The sequence below is a fragment of the Perna viridis genome, chromosome 10 (assembly GCF_037379345.1).
Source record: "Perna viridis isolate PV_CMFRI_1.1 ecotype Kerala chromosome 10, ASM3737934v1, whole genome shotgun sequence".
In the NCBI taxonomy this organism is placed as follows: domain Eukaryota; kingdom Metazoa; phylum Mollusca; class Bivalvia; order Mytilida; family Mytilidae; genus Perna; species Perna viridis.
The window spans coordinates 21,081,829-21,103,354 of NC_142454.1; the positions used below are offsets into that span (position 1 = coordinate 21,081,829).

The following is a 21,526-nucleotide window of genomic DNA, read 5'->3' on the forward strand; positions in this document are numbered from 1 at the left end:
ATTGCATGACAAGAGACATTTATTTAATCTCGAAATCAAGTAGTTTTCTAAAGTAAACCACACTTCATACACGGTGCTATTTTGTTTAACCGTCCTATTCAGTGTAAGCCGGCGGAGCTGACTGGAAGATCCCGTGTACTGCAGTAATTCGTATTTCATGTTCTTTCAGCCGCGGTCTCATCTGCTTGACATCAACACACGGGAGACGCTTGATGTCGTTCTTGAAGTAAACAGCTTTATCATAAGCCGGATTTGATAGCTGATACGGGGGTGGTGAATCCATACAGCTCACTGTTTGATTCTTAATATTTCTGTTTCTGTAACACCTTTATTAAAGATAAAGTGATAATGGCATCCTACATTTGTGTATTGTTTCTATGAAGGACGTAAAAACTAATATGAATGCCTAAAAATGACAATAAATTCCGACCTAATCGAGTTACTGGTATTTACTATAGTACATTTCAAAGTGTTTAGTCAGACACTGTATTTTCAAAGACCAACTGTTTGTATTCAACATCAAAGTTGATTAAGTTGAGTTTGAAGAATGAATTATTTAGAACCAATTCATATAAAATTCAGACACTGCCTAAGGTATAGCTGATTCATGATGTAGAAAAACCCACCAAACAAACCATGATTTTTCGATCTCCTGATGCTATATATTTAGGTAACATTAGTCTTAAGCCCTTTTCTGTATTCAAATCTGCACTTTGAGAAATTAAACATTCGTCTCAAATTAAAATCCACCAAATCAAATCAAATCAATAACGATAACTTTTATCTAAAAGAGTAATCAAGGGAACCAGGGTTATAGACGTAATCAAAAGGATGTAATCCAGGGACAAAGATCAGACATGGAAAACAGACATACACAACAAAGAACATAAAGTAACTAAAATCATAAATACAAAGTAACAAAATAAAATGAGCATCTCCGACTCCACTAAAAACTGGCAGCATAGACCAGATGCACTGGTAGGGTAAGCGTCCTCTAATTTTCTAAAAACACCCTCGGGGTTGCTCATAAAAAGTGAAATCCGGGGTAGACAAACGAGGAAAGGAAAACCAAGACCCGTTGAATAAATCAGTTTTCATGGTGCTGATGGATACACCATAACGATCCACGAGCTCATGATGACGACCATAAAACTTCTGTAGTGATGACTTCAATCTTGTAGCAACATAACACTGTTCCAGAAGCCTATTTATTAAAGTTCTAGCGCGATGCAAAAAGTCTGCGTAGTTTCGGCAAGCTCTGGCATAACGTATGAGTTGTGATATGAACACTCCATACGCAGGTGCTAAAGGGATGTTGCCAAAGATGAAAGGAAAGTTGACAATTTTGAATGAAAAGTCATCACGTATGTCGTAAAGTTTGGTCAATAGTTTTCTTTTACCATCGATTTCTAAGTGTAGGTCAAGATATGAGGCGGACTTCACAGTGTCTGTAGTATTTTTTATCTCAAGTTCTTTTGGGTAGATGCGATGTATCAAATCCCCAAAGTAGGATTGTTTAAAGATAATACGTCATTTATATAGAGGAAACTGAGATTTAAGGATCTAGCTAAACGATATTCTTTCTTTCTTTCGGATCAGATCAGCTATAAAGTCAGTCTCATAAGAGTGAAGGAAAAGGTCAGCAAGTAAAGGAGCACAATTTGTTCCTTATTGGAATGCCGACCGTTTGTTGAAAAACACGTCCACCACACTGGACAAATATGTTGTCTATTAACAATTCCAGCATTTTGTAAACATCTTCCTCTGCATATTTGGAAGATGATTTGGAATTATTTCTTACGAAGTATAAGGAATCTCTACCAAGAACTATATATTTGGATCTAGGTGTATCATCTTTTTTGGAAAAACAACGATGTATACTGTTTTAAGTCGGGATTTTAACTGAGTATGGGGGATAGAAGTATACAGAGTTGAAAAATCATAGGTTTTAATGCTATAATATTCAGATAATTGTCTTGAACTGATTGTCCGAAAGATCTTTCGAATTTTTCAGAATCCAAATTAAATTAATACCACTACGGGAGTAACAAGTATTGTGGTAGGACTGTAGACCCTCTGACAGTTGTGAGTATAGAAGTTAAAAGTTTTAAAAGAGGTTTGGTTGTACATTTTGCAGATCCAGCTACGAAACGTTGTTTGTATGAATTCTTGTGGAGTTTAGGAATCCAGTACATAGACGGTAAATCAGTGTCATTGTCCTTGGTAGAAAGACCAAAAGAGGATAGCAGATTTATGGTTTTCCACAATCTCGTCTTTGGAGAGTGTGGTAGCAGTATAGGTCTTATCACTGTTATTATCTTCTACGTCTACCTCTGATAATAAACATTGGATGTGGAACGTTTTGCAGACAAACACAATGTTGTTTTGGGCTTTGTCTGCTGGTACGACAACATATTTGTCAACACCAAATAAAAAAAACCAAAACTGATTATGTGGTTTGTAACTGATTTTAAATAGGAAATAACAAGTAAATTTTGTGGGTTTTAGACATGCATAAATCAGCTCCTGTCTGATTTTAATCAATAGTGCTACTTCAATGTTCTTTAGTCTCTGTTTTACTCACAATCGGTTGTTGATTTGTTTGTTCTCGTTATTTCTCTTTATTTGGCGGTCAACTCATACATAATCGATGTAAAAAGTAGAACAGCTGTTTGACTTTCAATTCATTGATTATGGTATTGCATCGTTATTGAAAAAGATATTAATTTAAATATTTCTTTACCAGATGATTTGCACAAACAACAATAATGTGCACAGTACTGCCAGCAAAGTAACAATGATAAAAATCGTCCAACTTTTTCCTTGATCTAGATGAAGAAAAATATTTAAAATTTGTTATCAATACTTTATTTGGTCAAATAGTATAACATTTTGTGTGCTAATGCAATAATGTTTATTGTGGTTCTGAAGTGTTATAACGATCGGGCTGAATATCAATTAGAACATAACATTGTAAACAAAATATTCAACAAGCATCGAAGGATAGAAAAGGAACAGATATTGTGAAACGCAACAAATGCACCATTATATAACCCATATAATAACAGTAAATACTGATAGAGATCACCGAAAGGTCTTCAATAAGTGTAAATACACCTTCAAATAAGCATTGAACGGTCACGACAACAAAAGAAATATAATCCACATCCAACGCAGTAAACGTTTTATCATATTTCAGAAAATGAAATTAGACAATAACCTAAGAACTTTCCCGCCGATTGTTATCTCTAGAGATAATGATTGGTAGTCTTAAAGCTGCATTAGCTGCCAAATTTGTTCAGTTCTGATTCTACTGAATTTTGCTGATTCCATGAAATAAGTTTGTAGTAATGCAATAGAAGCAATAAATGTCGATAATACCTACAGAAAATTGTGAAAACAACGTTTTTTAATTAATGAAGATCGATAGCTCTGATCTAATTATTTTTCGCCATTACTTCCAAAGATTGCCGACAGGACATTCACCTGGTTTACAAATACTTTAACCTTGGTAAAAAAACAATGACGAATACACAGGTAAGCACATGTCTTGTTTACATTTCATTTCATCTATTTCTTGATTAGTTTTCAAGTAAATAATGACAATTACTGGCCGTATTTGTGCCACATTATATCACAACACGTAAATTTCAAAAGGATCCTTGCGTTTTAATCGAACTTTTTTTCTTTTACGGCTAGAGTCCGTCGGTATTCCTTTACCGTTGATAAACCACTGTCGCTTTGCAATCAGATTTGTTTTTCAAAGAAGCGACTCTTACAGGACATGCCCGGATTAAGGGCACCAGAAGTCAAATGCTTACGATTTATCTAGGTCGGTTTTTTGTCTTGCAAGACAATAAATATATAGACACCTATTTCATGTAGTTAATGCATTTTATTTGTGGATATCAAATGAAATTATACAGAAAAATACAATGTAGTAGAAAAAGGCATATTTCAAAAAGATACAAAAAATTACGAAAATGACAGCTAATGCAGCTTTAACAAATCTAAAAGAGTAATCAAGGGAACCAAGGTTCTAGCGGTGATCAAAAGAATGTAATGCAGGGAAAAGACCAGACATGGAAAACAGACACACAACAAAGAACATAAAGTAACTGAAATCATACATACAAAGAAGCAAACACAAATGAGCAACTCGGACTTCACTAAAATCTTGGAGCATGGACCAGGTGCAGCGGTAGGGTAAGCGTCCTCTGCCTTTCTAGAAACAGCCCTCAAAAATCACCATTTTTATGGCCAAACGATATGAATATAAAAAAATAACACTCATTATTCTTATCATAACTTTATATTCCACTATGACCGTATCCTGCTATAAATTGTGTACTAATTTCTAGAGAAATTAAGTATGGTTACCTTTGCTTTTGTCATGACCGCCTTCAGGTTTCTCGGTTACAGGAGGTGTTGAACGATGTGGTGGAGGAGCTGTTGTTGGTACAGGTAAAGATCCTAAAAGCAAATACATATTAGGAAGCTATCCATGTAAAAATCAAGAAAGTCCTATGAAATGTGTGGCACAACATAAGATGTTCCCCTGATAGCTTCCAATATAATTTATGTTTCATATGTATGACAGTTTGTTTAAATCGACAATGGAAGGCTGAAAAAAAATGTATATCAAAGTTCTTTAACAAAGCATCAAAACTTTGCTCAAAATAAAGAATTATCCCTCCTTTGTCGAGGAATTGCAGTATTTTCTATGCAAGTTGCAAAACACAACATTCAACTTTGAGAAAAGATGCATTTGTGCTATGAAATATTTAAAATAAAATTGAAAACAAAAGCTATCATGTGCCACCCACTGCCTAGTATTGAAATACCTTATACATTCTTACAAATCTTGTGACGTATCCGGGTTGCTTTATCTGCATGTGTCAGAAAAGTTTAAGTCAAGTTTATAATAAACCAATGACAAAATTAAGATTGCCTTATTTAGGAATATGTCCGAGACACGCACAAAAGAACATATGGAGTGTACAGTATTTATCATTCATTGAAGAATTTACAAGTAATTCTACAAAAAATCGGAGTCCATGTTCATTTGTTTTGGTTAATGTTGATGTTGATAAATCCAATGTAACATCCATGAATTATCGGCATTTCCGGAACAGAATAAAAAATTTCATAGTTTATTATTTACCATTTTTTTTGGTAAGTTAAGCCATTTTCATATGATCTTACCGAAACAGTAAGCCGCCTTGTCTACATTGAGTTGTTGTAAATAATAGGTTCGATAACTGCCGCAGTTTCTGATTTGAATGTCGTACTGTTCTTCACAGAGTCCATCAATTCCACGTTTACAGGCTTTCCTATTGACAGTTTTATCGGATATGGATGGTAAAGTGCCTTTATAGTTAAATATAGTTATGAATAAATGCAGTTAATACTAGTAGAGTAAAAGACGAATAGATATTGCAATATAATTTTAGTTGGAAGAACAACACCTTTGTATAATGGAAATCTGATAAATGTAGATTTTATCATTGTTTTTTTTACGGAGTTTGATTTGTTTATTTTTTGTTTTTGTTTCCTTTTTGTTGTTTTTTAATGTCTTATGTTTCCAACTTTACAAATGCATTGGTATATGTGTGAATATCCATGACACAAATAAGTAATCATGAAATATGTGTGGTTCCAAGTTGACATTACTAGGCCATCTAGTGAAATTCCCCGTCAAAACGTTGTTGAGATTATCAATAAGTTCAACGTTTAGTATACCCGTCATGTAAAATGATGTCAAATGAATGCTATTGTAGAACGAAAAGTGTACCATTCATCCATAATGGGAAAAATGATGGATTATAAAAATTGTAAAAATATCCGTCATATAATAAAAACCAAAGAGCAGAAAACAAATGCTTCTAATGAAACACAAATACCGTTCATCCATAATGGGAAAACCGTCCCACAGTGGTGCATTGGTACACTGTAGTTGACAATGTCATTTCCTGTTATACTGTTGATTCTATACCAGCCAGTGGCTAGACGGCTATCTTCAATTACGGGGTCACTCGGAAGAATCATGTAATTCGCTGACCGTTTTATCTCTTGAGTAAGTACCTGATAATTTGATTCGTGGCAAGGATCGACTAAAATACAGTTTATGCTTGATTTAAACTGTTGTTTCTGGTATATGATCGAACGACTATTTTCAATGCAGGATATAACCAACCATATTCCTATTTATAATATCAAACCTTTTATAATTTTATTTTACTGAGAAAAAAGTAATCGGCAAAGGAAAGTGCAGTACCATTAAAGGATACGTATCTAGTGTCTATTGTGACCTATCTAATATGGCAGGTTTTTGTTATACATTCAGATATCGTAGCTTTTGTCTACTTCCAATGTTATCTCTATATTCATATGTTTATAAATGCACCTGTTTAGATGAACATACATTATTAAAACTGGAACAGTTTCTTTAACATTGAATTTCAGAAAGTAAAACTCCTATAAAGACATGTTGACGCATGTATAATTATTTTCTGATGTTTAAAATACAAAAAAATAACTCGTGATGAATAAATATATATTTATCCAAATGTATTGATGGTAAAGTTACTCCACTTACATTCACATCCAGGTGTAAACCCTTCACTATCAGATGTCTCGCCGACAGGACATTTAATCTCGGTCCCTGAAAAATGTACTTTACATGTATATTGATTTGTGTTGAAACGGTAAAAATCACACTGTATGTACATTTTTACCACAACAGTGATACTTTTAATATATGCTTGTAAACCAACATGCTTCGTACGTCCTTCTAATATAAAACAATTATTTTAATGGACAAATGCAATGTTTGGAGATGTGAATGAACAGTAAATTCTCAAAAACTTAGAATTAAGATGGCAAATTATGTCATATATACGCGATTTAAAGATATATAAGGATTCCCACATGACCTTGAGTTGCAATTGAAATTAATAATCCCACAATGAACGTAAGGCCCTTATGTCATAGATAGAACATCAAACAGTGCTTCGTCAATGGAACATTTAAAACAAACAAAGCTGCATATGGTTTAAATTGTATCTTTGACTATTTCAGCAAATAACAGGAAACTACAAATCCATTTTTCAAGTACTATTAAAAAAGAATTTTGAAAATTGGATTCTGATAAAGTTTCGCTAAATACTTTTGATATATCTAATTATTCCCCTGCTTTACGGGGGGAGGGGGGGGGGTATATACCATGTCGTGCATATTTTCGTCTTCCAGTTCGGCAGTTCATCTGCCAATAATTTAGGTTCACAGTTTTCTCTGCAACTGACAAAAGATTCATAAAAGTGTATCATATCGTAGATTCGTTTTCAGACTGGCGTTTTCGTGTTGTTCAAGTTTTTGCAAATTAAATGTTCTTAAAATACATACATACCGAAACAGTAAGCCGCCTTCTCTACATTGAGTTGTTGTAAATGATAGGTTCGATAACTGCCACAGTTTCTGATCCGAATGTCATACTGTTCTTCACAGATCCCATTTACTCCACTTTTGCAGACCTTCCTACTGACAGTTTTTTCAGAGGTGGATGGCAATGATCCTATGGAATGATAGTTAAATACATCAATATAAAACTTATCATTAAATTCACGTTTTACCATGGTGTCAGTCTATCTATGTTTGGTAACTGTTCCATGCAAATTCAAGTAAATAATTGCTAAAGGTATTTCACTAAAATATTTTTTTTTAAAAACATGCCTTTCAAATATAAAGTATTGAAATTGAAATTCTAACAGTTTGAAGTTCTGGAGTAAGATGTTACAATAAAAATCGATTACCTCTCTCTTACCATACATTGTAAACATTATAATAATAATTATATTTGTGAGTCAAATATTCCAATTAGTTGTGTTAAAGCACTGTAATAAAGAAAGTCTTAAGAAAGTTTTATATTCTTACTAAACGCATTCATCACAAAGTAATTATATGAAGATTACACTGTTTTTAGTGGTAATTTAATGGTTGGAGAGGCTTGTTTTAACAAATAGTTTTTTTTTTTTTTGTTTTTTTTTTTTTTTGTTAAAAAGGTTAATTAACTATGCCCGTAAGCAAAATTTCCTTCAATATTAAAACTTTTATTGCAGATTGCTATTTGAATTTATTATACCATTCATCCAAAGTGGGTAAACTGTCCCACAATGAAGAATTGGTACGCTGTCTGTTGCAATGTCATTTCCCGCCGCACTATTGATCCTATACCAGCCAGTTGGCAATCGGCTGTCCTCAATGGCAATGTCACTAGTTTGAGTTCTATACCTAGCTGATCGTTTCACCTCTTGGTTAAGGACTTTATAGTTTGACCCTTGGCAAGGATCGACTAAAAAGAAATTTATAAAATGTTAATATAATACTGGTATGTACATTTGTAACAAGTAAAATATTTGTTTTTTATAAAAATTATCTCATGACAAACTCACTTAAGTCGCATTATTCTTCACTGTACATATGCACATTTAGTACTCATTGATTGATGTAAAATGCTGAATACAAACTTTCCAATGATTTGTAAAGGTTGTGTCCCTTACCTTAGGTCCTTAAATTGCGTCATTCTAGCTTTCCAAAAATCGGCAAATAAGTTGGAATCTTGAATACATATATGTTTCAAAGTTTTCATATATGTTATGTTAACTTTTCGAATGAAATTTTTGCATGGGTTGTAATGGCGGAGATCTTTTGAAACAGCATTACAGCGTTAAGTCAGGTGTAAATTGTTTTTTTTCAACTGCAATACCATGTTAATAACTTCCTTAGTATAGAAATATTGTCTATAAATCATAGAAATACGATAATTTTACCAAAAAATGTAGACTAAGAATTTTTTACCAAATTGCATGAAATAATGACAAATGATAGTAATTGAGCTGCATATTAGAACCTGTTTTTTTTATCTAAATACTTTTCTTTTAAACAGTTTCACTTTTTTTCTTATTTGAAAGAAAAGAATACGCATATCGTCCGAATGGACGCGAGGAAGGTCTGGAATATATATTATTTCTAATGTAAATCAAAACATTTGTTAAAGTTAGTGTATTTTACAATTTGATAAACTGATCGATAATCTCTTCCCCGAACCTACAGAAATATACAAGGTTTGTGATATAGAAGTAGCAAGGCAATACTTTTTACTTCACTGTTCCATCTGGAACATAGTCAAAATTTATGAACCACTCAAATAATTGTATATTTAAGAAATGCTTCATTTTTTAACAGGTTGTACGAAGTAGCCTGATCAAAAATAGAAGCATTCTTAATTCCATGTCTAATGAATGAAAGCCTAAATGTTTATAATTGATTCGAATTCAAAACCTTATAATGTTCGGGATTATTGAATCGTGGAGTGCAGACCAATCGAAGTTAATGCTAATTTATAATGCAGGTTTGCTAAAAAAGGGAGAACCAACTAATCAGGAAGCTTGTTACAAATAAAATAAATTACAAGTCGATATAAGTTTTATATGTTAATCGAGTGTGATATGATATCAAGTGTATAGTTTATGTGATATCATAATTTGCATTATTAATATATGTAAACCATAAGTCAATGCAAGCCCGTATGTAATCTATCATAAGTGCCGGCAAGCAAATACTTAATCTGTGTGGTATGTACCAATAAGATAGCAAATACTTAATCTGTGTGGTATGTACCAATAAGATAGCAAATACTTAATCTGTGTGGTATGTATCAATAAGATAGCAAATACTTAATCTGTGTGGTATGAACCAATAGGATATATGCCTTCATGAATGGACTTTGTACTTCAATCATATTAAAAAAAATAAATATCTACAAGTTTAATATTTTCTTCCTTTTTGGCATTTATTAAGTTTACATATACCGGTATTCGTTGGTACTGAGGTAAGTCAAACCTTATTAATTTAATAAACATTTTTTTCTTAAATATGTAACTTACATTCACATCCTGGTGTAAATCCACCATTATCAGAGGTTTCTCCAACTGGACATTTAGACTCGTTCCCTGTATGAAAAATAAACGTTGGGTCTTGGTAGTGAATACAAGGATAGTGAATAACCAAAATATGATCACAAGTGTCGTACAACGCCTAGATTTAACGCGTGTGCGGAACTTGTTCCGCGCATGATTTAAATCTTAATGCGTTCTTTGCATGAGTGATCATATTTTGGTTATTCACGATAACCAATTGATTATCCTATTAATCATATAGATTTCCTCCATTATTCATTGTTATTTTCAACATAAATTTAAAATTTTGTGAACGGCGGATTGATATTTGTGTTGTGACGTTTTGGCGGGAAAAAGCGCGAGAGTGAAATTACCGAATTTATTTCACAGTGTGAATTATCGAAAAAAAATTACACAGGGAACAATTAGTAAATCACTGCTATTTATATAATAATAAGTGATATCTATCTCTATCACAACAATATCATTATGATTTAATTCAAATTGAACATTGTTCTATTATTCTCTTAAACTTTATATATAAAGCGCATACAATGATAATGTTTAGAAAAGAGTAGGTTTTCCCTTGATTAAAAAAACAATCGTCCGATGAACAGGTAGTTAACTGGACTATAAAGGAGATAAAATTTGATATTATAAGGAAATAAAAACTGTCTATCAGACATAGATCCACATGCGTGACTATACGATTAAACATTTAAATGTCCTTCTCAACTGCCTAGTTAAGTAAGGAAGTTCTCCGAATCAAGGGAAGACCAGCTCAATCTCCAGAGCATCATCATTGTATGCGCTGTAAACAGCTGTAGGAAGGGGAAATAAGATCAAAGTTATCTCAACCCTACAAAAACAAACTTTCATATTTTATGAACAAGTTCTAATGGTAAATTAGTGATACAATGTTAGGTAAAATAACAGAAGAATATTCAATTGGAAATCGGACTTTATTCGTATCAATAACTCAGATCTAATTTTTTAAATAAATGTTCATAACTGGAAAAAACGTCTAAAGAATAACCACACTAAAGGATTAGAACTTGATATCTTTTAGGTATTATTTAAGTTAATATGTGAAATAGATAGGTATTTTGAACGTGTATCTTTAAATTACTTAGTAGGGAAAAAATACCACTTAAACGCATGAAATCAAACTAGATACAATGAAATATGTATAGTTATATGTTCCAGAATATTATTCTCTAGCAAATAAATGTGTCTATATTTGGTAGGGCACTAGGATGAATATTCTCTTACCAAAACAATAAGCCTGGTAGCACCCATTAGTACGGGTCAGGTTATAGACGTAGTATGTTCCACAGTTTTTGACTTGAATATTGTAAGAGGCGTAACAACATCCGCCGGTGTAGTCTGCAGCACAAGCTGTCACGTTTGATGTCAGTCCGACGGCAGGATAAGTCCCTGAAAAAAAAGCAACAAAGTGGTTTCTTGTTTCCAATTCAAATAAAAAATGAAGTTATATTCTTGAAATAACTATATACAAAAATACAAAGGTGTTTCTTGCACATGGTGATTGGAATGTCATTTTGTTCTACTGAGAAGTGTTTTGCAAGTTTCTGTTATGCTTTTCGGGTAGATACAAAATGTACTATCAATTCTAACCATTTAACCATATTGACCCAGTAGTTCCACATCTAAATCCTCCACGGACACACTCCGTTGGCATTCTATTACCTACAGGACTGGTAGGCCTATACCATCCCGGAGGAAGGAAGTTGTCACAAAGCATTGTATTCTGACCATAGTAACTGTTTCCTGTAGATCTTTGCCAGTGATCTAACTCTATGTAATTTCCTGGAGAGCATGGGTTATCTACAATAAACAGTATTAATGCATTATTTCGATTCTGACAAGGGTGAAAATATAGAAATAACACGACTACATGTACAAAAATCCAAAAGATCCGAGAGTCGAAATCGAACATTGACAGAAACAATAGCATAAATGTACAGAGACTAATCCATTCGACAATGTATATTCCAGTGTACTTAACTTTGTGTTTAGTGTTAACTGACAACAGTTTCTATTTCGTATTCTTTGTCCAACACATGATGGTTTTTTACTATGTGATGTTCAGTTAATATCATTAAATATACTATTTTCTTTATTTTTAGCAATTATATGTGATTCTAGACAATTCAATAGTTTTCGACTGCAAAACTTTGAGTTATTTTTTTATTACTTTTGTTGAGAAATTCCAAAAGCAACCCCCCCCCCCACCCGTTTTAATTTATTATGATGCTGCCTCGCTCAAATGCTTAGATTGTAAGACTTTTCAGTTGGTACTATTTTATGTGGGAATCCAAAGAAAATCATCAGAAGTCAAATCAAACGGCTATTTTACTCAGCTTATGACAGCGGAACTGGTCTTATATACTTACTTGCGGTACCAAAAGCCAGTATGACATAAAATATCACACACACTTCCTCCATTTCTGCTATTATATATCCATATATAAAATATCTACATTATACCATTATATGATGATTGTTTATTTTAACTTCCTGAATTGTAGCAGGTTTGATGAGTTACGGTTAGTGAATATTTTGAATAGCTATTGTACATATAGTATATTCAGTCAATACCTATAATGTATTGATGATTAAAAGGAATCTCCAATGAAATTTGTTCATGTAAATATAGGATAGTGTAACGTTACTACCGGTATTAAAAACTTATATATGAAAACTATGTGGAAAATTTGCCCAAAGTCAGTGGATGGCCAAGAGGGGGGTGGGGGTCCCCATAAAAAAAGTGAACCCTTTACCCCCTCAACCCAACAAAACAAAATAAGACTTCAAAATTAATATGTTTTTACAACAGGGGGTCCGGCTGTTGGACCCGACACCGAAAATTAATAATTTAAGAGTATTAGTAGATATCAAAATGACACATGTTTTCCAGTAGCATTTTGTTACAATACTTGGTTTTATTTTGTTAATGCATACATACATATTACTTGTATCAGATTTACTTTAATTACACTTGTAGAAAAGATTTTGTAAAAAATTTGGGAAAAGAATCAAGTTTAGACTATGTTTTATTGACAATATCTGCATATCCTTTGTTTAATATCTCAACAGATATCAACTAGTATTTTATTTGTACATACTTACGGCTTAAAAAAATTGCTGTTGGAGATTACACTGTAGATTAGTTCTTTTGTTTTTACGAAAATTACCATGTATTTACACGTATTCCATTTTCCAAGAGGTTTCTACCATTTACTTTTGATAAGAATTTGCTAATATACAAAAATGTTTTGAAATTGTCTAGTCCAACTAAAGCATAAATCTAAGTTGAACATGAAATGCTTGGTTAAAAGATTCATAAGATTGTTTGATTTATTGGGTACCCCTATATTACATGTTGATTGACGAACTGACGGACGGACGGACGGATAGGAAGATTTTTTTATATCCACGTTTACACCTTTTGTCGGGTTATAAAACTTTAATCAGTCTGAACAGCAGTGAATCCAAGGAATCCGGGGATAGACCCACTTTTTGGGAAATAGTTTGTTAAATTCATGTAATCTCTTTTGATAATTTTAATAAATAAACTACAATTACAATTTCTAATTGTATTTCTAATTACAAAATCTAAATGAAACAATTGTTGCCTAGAAAAAGGCGGTCGGAACCATTCCTGTTCCAAGTACCTTATCATTTATTAAAGGTCGGCCCCTGAGCTCTCTTCATTTTAATCTCATTCCATTGTTTACACGTACGAATTATGAGAAAATATTTTTAGATAATGTAACCAAAATAGTTACTGTGAGGTACAAAGAGAGACAATCCTGGTGTAATACACAGTGTGACATGTGATTTCTGTATAATTGAAGAGTATAATATTCTCTAGAAAAAGTATATTTTATGCTAATAAGTATAGACTTGTACAACAGGCAAGGATAAATTGCGATGTCTATGAATAACGTAAAGCTAGAATATTGAACTAACCTATAGATATATTGTTACAACTTTTTGATGCTATGTTTATATTGCTGAAGTTTTTGGGTTACGAAAATAAAGATGTTGTTGAATATTCGCATTTAGAATTCTGAAGATATATAATTATGAAAGTTACAAAAATACACATTCATGTAATTGCATTGTATTTAGTGAATTCGTTAAAATATCTCTGTATTTTAGTATTAATCCCAAACTGACAGGTTCTCGGAAACACATTGTTATTGTTAATCAAAGACTGAAGTTTTCGAAGTCGCTAATCGTCAAATATTCTCTGTAATAATATGCGAATACTTAGTACTGAAATTACGAGTGCAAAAAGTAGCTAACAATATTCGCGACTTCAAAAGGAAAAAAAGTCTCGTACACTATATGAAATATTGTTTAAGCTTGATTCTTGTGATAATACTAAATGGTTGATTTGAGTTCAAGATATTCTATTTGAATGTGGTTAAACCAATGTACGGAATTTACAGTATGCAGATTTGAATTGTAATTATCCAAAATTGTTTTAACATAATTACAACAATTTTCTTATAAATGATTGGAAGATTTAGATATTCAACTAAATATTTTTGAATTATAGAGTTCGGTTTTGAAGATTACCATACAATATTATCTTTTGATTTAAGAATACAATAATATAAATTTAGATGTGGTAGCCATACATGTAGATTGTTTATTGAATGTACGTAGTAGATTGTTTAGTATAAATAGATCAGCATGATCAGAAAGAATCTGTGATTGAACTAGGTGACTAGTTTCATTATATATTTAACTGTATTTTATGTGGTGTTTAACATCAGAATTATTTACCTTTTGGCATATGTAGAGCAAAAAATGTCTTCAGTTTGAAAAGTCTGAATAAAGATAAATATGTTCTTACAGGATAATCTAAATTCTTAAGAATTATCACGTCAGTTTTCAATTGATATTTACATTCCTATGTTATTAGATTGTAATCATGTATATGTAAATATGTTCAGGGTGGATTCAGGCGGGGGCGTGGCGGGCGCCCACCCCCCCTCTAAAATTTGTAATGCATGGGTTGACAGGGGTAGACTTACCAACAAATAGATTTTTGGTTGAAACATTAATTTCTGGCTAATTTTACTACAAAAGATATACACACTGCACACACTCCAGAAGTATATTTCAAAAATTTAACCTCAAAATTTTGTTTCGCCTTGCTCTACTCGGTGAAACTTTAACTGTGCGCCCCCTTATTTAAAATCCTGGATCCGCCCCTGAATATGTTCCTGTATTGATTCCGTTAAACTGTGTATCTTTGTACTATCAGGTCTCGTGCTGTTTTTCACTGTTTCAATGTGAGACTGTCATACCTAATATTGTTTTGCTTTTCAGCTCATTTTTTCCCTTTTCTAAAGATTCCAGCAGAATTGCAACTTTACACAGATGAAACATTTTTGTAACAATTTTTTATTATTATTCTGCCTTGGTTTTGTCCCTATTAAGTACCAGTCCATACAAAATGTAAAAATAAAGGCGGCTTCTTAATCCGAAGAATACAGTCATGTGATTATGTGTGGATGTTTGTTTTCTGTTTTATAACTTTTCAGAAAAAATGTAATGTTAACGCTTTTAACACCAAATATGCGCATGTGCACTGAATTACTACACAATGAAGTTTTATAGCTTTGATCGTGATGACTATAGAATAAATTACTCCTGCGCTACTGACCTTTACATATAATATATATTTCATTGTATGTAACGATATGATAACAAAAAGATTCGGTATTTATTAATTCAATTTGCTTTTAAATAATAGATTTATGTACATGTAACATAAATTGCAACTTAGAACTTAAAACTATCTTGGAACTTGAAAGCATGAAAAAGTCCTTCGAAAAAAACTTCGAGTTTCCTTGAAAGTCGACAAAACATCAACTCCATCATTTCCATCTATTGCAGTTAAATTACCTCTTAAATGTGATATTAACCGATGTTGTTGTTGTTTTTATTTGTTTGTTTGTTTGTTTTTGTATTGTTTATTAAGAATGGCGCACAACTTTGCCAGAAAACTTTAACTTCTGTTCATAAGATCCTCTAGCAATACATATTTGATAAAATACTACATGTATCCCCGACTCTGTGGAAAATGGTTCCGTTTAATGAAAATAAGCAAGTTATGAACCTTACCCTAAAGGTAAAGTTCTGTTAAAAGCAAAACACACCCCAATTTTCAGGTTTGGATTAATTGAAAATAGATATGAATATATTGATACAATTATTTTGATTTTTCAAGTAAAGGCTTTTCAAATAAGGTAAACGTGAAAGGCAGCGATGGAACCAAAATGTTGACCCAGAATTACACGACAGCGTAAGAATTTTTTTTAATCAAGATCCATTATGCAACTTCCAAGCGCGGATCCAAGGACGGGCGTACCGGATCCCGGACGTACGCCCCCCCCCCATAAAAAAATGAAAAAAAACTTAAAATCTTGATTGTTCACAAATTTTACCCACATTTTTTTAAAATTCTATTTAAAAACTAGTCATCAAAAATGTTAACGAAGAGATTTATGGTTAAAAGGACCTTGATAAATAATCAACAATTATCATCCTGTCAAGGAATGCAAAAATCGTAGGCTGATGTTGGATTTGCTTTCAAGTCTCTTGTTTTTTATTACCTCCTATATTGCCATAATTATTTTTTTTCTTTCGTTTCTTTTTCCAGAACAAAACACATACAATTTTCGTAAAAATGAACTAGTATGTCAGGATGTCACATAGTTGCAGCAAAACAATATAATATAAATTTATATCACCCCTGTCAAACGAGAGAAGTGATCGTGAACAGATCGATAATATATGGTTAGTGTTGCTTCTTGGTCATGAATCGGCGCCAATAAAGGATCGTGAGCAGAAATTTTATCTAAGTTTCGACAGTTCAGGCAAAACTGCAACTTTAACAAAACAAATTAAAGATGAAAAAAATGGCTGCCAAAAGAAATCTTTTCTTAAATACCAGGCATATAAGAAGTACGTAAGCAGGAATGGTATTGTAAAAAATGTTCGTGCGAAATTATGCACATTTTTTTACGAGTCAGCTTATACAGAGGAGGGAAACCGAATCATTTCTCGTTTATCTTAAAGTATGCCGTTTACAGTTTTTTATTTTCACGGTTAATGAATCTATGTACGAATGCTCTACTACCCAAAATCAATATTACCACCATGTTTCACTAAATTATACTGAGTAGACTTAGTGTATGATACAGTGAACCTCAAACGCATTTGTCGGGTGCCGCTGGCGGAGCAGTACGTACTAATACTTTCTGGGCATCAGATGTGTTGTTCATTTCGCAAAATGCTTTAGCTCTCGTGTGACAAAATCTTGCTTTCCATATCGTCAGTTTTTATATTGGTTTGTGTTGAGTGTATCTTTCTGTAGATCGTCGTTTTCTGGTTTATAAATGTTGGCCATGTACTTCGCGCTAGACATCTCGGAATAGTCAGTTTATGGTCGATATTTGGAGCAATTTCATCGAAATTCCATCAGCGATAAATTCATGACACGTCTGGCCCATGAAAGATTCTTTACAATATTTGCTATAATCCGAAAAGAATCTCGTGATACTACATGTAGTTTAATATGAAATTTTTAAACTTGAAGAAAATGCTCGGTTTCTACCCTCCAATTCTTCAACAGTTGAGGCTATACTCTAAGAAAAACAATAGCAAGTTCTCATATTGGTAGGGAATCCTGTTGTGTTGATTCTGAAAAATTACTTACAATATTCAAGTTACCGCACATAATGCAGCTTAAAAGCTCTTTAGGCCTTCAATTCCAAAAGGTTTTGGTCATTACCTCAAAATCGACCCCAACTGTCATCTGGAAGCAAGGCACTTCGTGGTACAATTTCAAAGATATCCACTCCCATCACTCCAGCTATCAACTATACTCCTAGTAAATGCTTGTTTCTGGCCTCAATTCTAAACATGAATCAATTCACAACCTCCTGATAAATCGCAGATGGTTCAAATGTAAACCTGTAACATCTAGTTTGATCTTAGTGGTATATAGTCGTGAATAACAATTAACATAAAAATGCACGAAGTTTTTTTACTTAAGTTATATAGTAAAATTTAATGAAATTTAGTATTGGTCATTAGTTCAAGAAGGTTTCAGGCCATAATCTCATATTTCAACATCAAATTTCCTCCTGTGACTACTAACTTCGCTGTTAATATTTATAGTAAGATCAACCAACTAATACTGAAGTTATTATAGAAAATCAAAAGTCTATAAACACACAATGATGACAGTGCCACACCATTATATTACCACTTTATCATGGTCATAACCATTACTTTTAATCTTTAAAAAAAAAAAAAAAAAATAAAAAAAGAAGCTTTACAGATTTTGGTGGAAGTCAACCCAGGAAATGTAAATTACCATACAAGGAACCGGAAACTATCAAACCAAAGCGAATCCAGAGGGAAGGGGTGCAGGTGGTTGGCACCCTTAATTTTTTGTGCGTGTAAAATTGAAAAAAAGGCAAATATCCTAGCACCTCCCTCACCCAAATGTCTGGATACAGCCATGCAAATATTAAATTAAATAAAGCACTATGAATGTTTAAACCAGATTTGAAGAAAATCACCCTTCAAATTGTTTACCTATAGTTTATCTCAATTCAAAGAAATCACCTTAGAAATAAATGGTTGTGTCAGTCAACAAGCATAATACTATATCTTTAACCAGTCCCATTCTATTAAAAAAAAATACCTGGAAAATCAATGCTACCCAAGCTCATGAAGTCTTAACCCAAAATCAATGACTTAAAAATAATTTTAAAAAAATCATCAATATTATAGGTGCATTCATTTCCAGATAAATGGATTTTTCTATACTGGGAGTCAGTAATTCTTCTGGGTTTCTATATAGATTCAGTGAAATATATTGTACTAACAATCGTAAATAGTTGAATATAGCAAAACAACACATACATGTATAATCAGACCTAAAGCTTGTTGGTTCAGCACATGTTCGACCCATATACTATTCCCTTTATAAAATTTGTTTTTTCCATGAGGCTGTCTTATATGTAGTAGTTTTATTTCTACTACTACATACTTGTTATCACTCGTGGAAAAGCAAGTCTAACTTTTCTTGATATGATTAATTTCAGAAACTATTTTTTATCATGTTATCACAGTATCCATGAAGAAATCACATTTCAATTCAGTGAAAATGGTACTATTCTGCTCCCAACTTGAACAACTTTCAACTCTAGACAAGGGGCTTAATTCCAAAACACATTATACAGATTTTTTTTATTTATTGTCCACCATCTTAAACAGATTCAAGCACTGGTGGTTCGTATCCTTCAGGTCGTTCTACTGTTTCCCCAGATTCTGTAACAACAGTCTTAGATGCACCACCTTCACCATGCAATTCCATCAGTCTTCCCACTGAAAAATTAAGATGGTCAAAATATAATGATTTGATGCAAACATTGTGACTCACTTTCAGCAAATAATATACATGTAGAAAGTAGAGTTGTTGCTCTTCCTCCGATTCAAGACCATTATCTGATGACTTGTGTTAGGTATTGAACAAGGAGATGTAACCTTTCTACATGTAAAAGGTAGTTTAATATAATTTAATTTCAGAAGTAACATGCTTTCTGATTGGGAAAAAAAAAATAGTCAATCTTCTCATAGACCAAATTTTGATACCAAAATTAAATTACAAGGAATGACTGTTACATTTTTTTGGGTCTATGTGAAATAACTTTAATGCCCCCAGAGCTGCTTGTTATTCTATGTGCTCAAAATGACAGAGGTTGTTTCCTTATAGACCAAAACAACAGTTATACCTTAAATAAAGTTTGATCTGTCTGTGGGTTGTTCAGTTTACTACCTTAGAAACTTCATCAGTTCATAATTAAAAGAAAATCAACTCTATCTGCTGAAATTAACTATAATACTTACCCTAATATAACAACAGTTTAAATTTGTATTATGGAATTTTTCATATCACTTATGTGATTAAAAAATTCACAAAAAAACAAAATTGCAATTTTGGACCAAAATGACAATATTGTTATAACTAATGCACAAAATAATTTCTTAATTAACAATAAACAAAACTTAAATCCTCAGTTTTTTCTTGTGCTGACATACAATTTAGGCTAAAAGATACATATATCCGTTTCCTGTTGCCAAGGCCAAAAAATCCACGTCGGTAGTTTTGATTTTCTTGTTTTGTCATTTTTATTCTATTATGATTATGGCATGATCAACTTCACTTGATAGAGATACTCCATTGTGAATGACACACTACATGAATTACCGAGTTGACTTTTCTTCGTGTTAACTACAGTATACTTGTGCTTGCTCCTCAAATAGGAGCAGCAACTTTAATTGTTCGGGCCTAGTAAAATTGGGATCTAGATTGGACTGGAAACAACTTTTTTCCAGAATTTCAAGGAAAAAAAATCAGGGGAAAACAGACATGTTTTTTCGCCTTACTTAAAGTGTTTTCATGGGAAATCTTATGTTAAAAAGTCAGCAGTAATTCAGAAACTAGTTTCAGCTGTATCGTAATTGGATTGGAAGGTATCAAGAGAATAATTCACAACTGCCATCAGATTATTTAGAACTATTTTGAAAACTAAAAAAATTAATTACCACAATTACATGTATATCTCTTACAACAACCCACTTACATTGTTATAAAGCCGTCTAGATATATTAACACTTTCAAGTATAAATGATTGTACTGATAAAGAAATCAGCAGCTTATTATTTCAGGTGTTAACCAAATGTTTTAAGAAAGATAAATCTCAGTTAAAAATGCAAGATACAAAACTGGCAAGTAATGAACATATCTGGTGGCAAATGTGCAAATGAATTTTCAAAATTGGTAAATAAGCAGTTCATTAGCATTAATTTTGACTGTCCAAACACACTGAGGCTATGAATGATGTTGCTGTTGAAAATTCCGAACAACCTTTGCATTCTGAAAACATAAAATAGTCAATTGTAGAACTATTACTCAGAAATAAAACTTACAATCAAATTTGGGTTTCTTCAGGACTTTGACTTTTCTAATATATACATCGTGAAGTGGGTAGATTCCTTGACACGCCTTTTCAATATCTTTGCCTATGCTGTCTGGGATCCTGAAAATAACAAAGACATTATTCAACAACTGAATCTAAATAAAGTAAGAAGATTGGGCATCTCAATTATTACCATGATATTCACAGCAACCTAGAATTTATTTTGATTCTTATTACAGCAGACAAACCAACAAACCTATGGGTCAAAAGCCTCCCAGATCTGTAAGTGTTTTAAAAGATTGATAAAAAATTAACACCAATTTCATTCAAAAATATGTCAGGAAAAGTTTACCTTGGTCAGACAAATATTGTAAAGGTCTTGATGAATATCCTGTGGCATGAAAAAAAGGTCTCATTAATACTGTGTTCTGTCCTCTATAGATCTAAGGTAAAAGATCTAACTTGTCAAATGGTTAAAGAGAATGCTTGGTGAATTATTTTTCATTCTTGTTCAACACCTAGTTTTCC

At 32.5% G+C, this 21,526-nt stretch overlaps 3 protein-coding genes across 3 annotated transcripts in view; 1 reads left to right on the forward strand and 2 right to left on the reverse strand.

Moving 5' to 3' along the window:
• LOC148604918 (uncharacterized) lies at positions 1-12,568 on the reverse strand. Its single transcript, XM_088549104.1, has 12 exons — positions 12,374-12,568; positions 11,595-11,804; positions 11,229-11,393; positions 9,945-10,010; positions 8,141-8,350; positions 7,409-7,573; positions 6,599-6,664; positions 5,904-6,113; positions 5,206-5,370; positions 4,381-4,473; positions 2,744-2,828; positions 1-326 (listed from the first exon to the last, which is right to left on the reverse strand). The coding sequence occupies exons 1-12, from the start codon at positions 12,423-12,425 to the stop codon at positions 95-97; spliced, it is 1,719 nt and encodes a 572-aa protein (XP_088405230.1). The 5' UTR covers positions 12,426-12,568; the 3' UTR covers positions 1-94.
• LOC148604919 (PDZ domain-containing protein 11-like) overlaps positions 9,755-21,526 on the forward strand; it is a 26,564-nt gene continuing 14,792 nt past the window's right edge. Inside the window, exon 1 of the mRNA XM_088549109.1 lies at positions 9,755-9,889. The gene's annotated coding sequence lies outside the window, so the exon portion shown is untranslated. The remainder of the gene's footprint in view (positions 9,890-21,526) is intronic.
• Positions 19,251-21,526, reverse strand: part of LOC148604920 (small ribosomal subunit protein eS1) — a 6,112-nt gene continuing 3,836 nt past the window's right edge. The window contains exons 5-6 of the mRNA XM_088549105.1: positions 21,009-21,118; positions 19,251-19,403 (exon numbers count right to left, since the gene is read on the reverse strand). Coding sequence (XP_088405231.1) covers positions 19,285-19,403; positions 21,009-21,118 — 229 coding nt within the window. The 3' untranslated portion in view covers positions 19,251-19,284. The remainder of the gene's footprint in view (positions 19,404-21,008; positions 21,119-21,526) is intronic.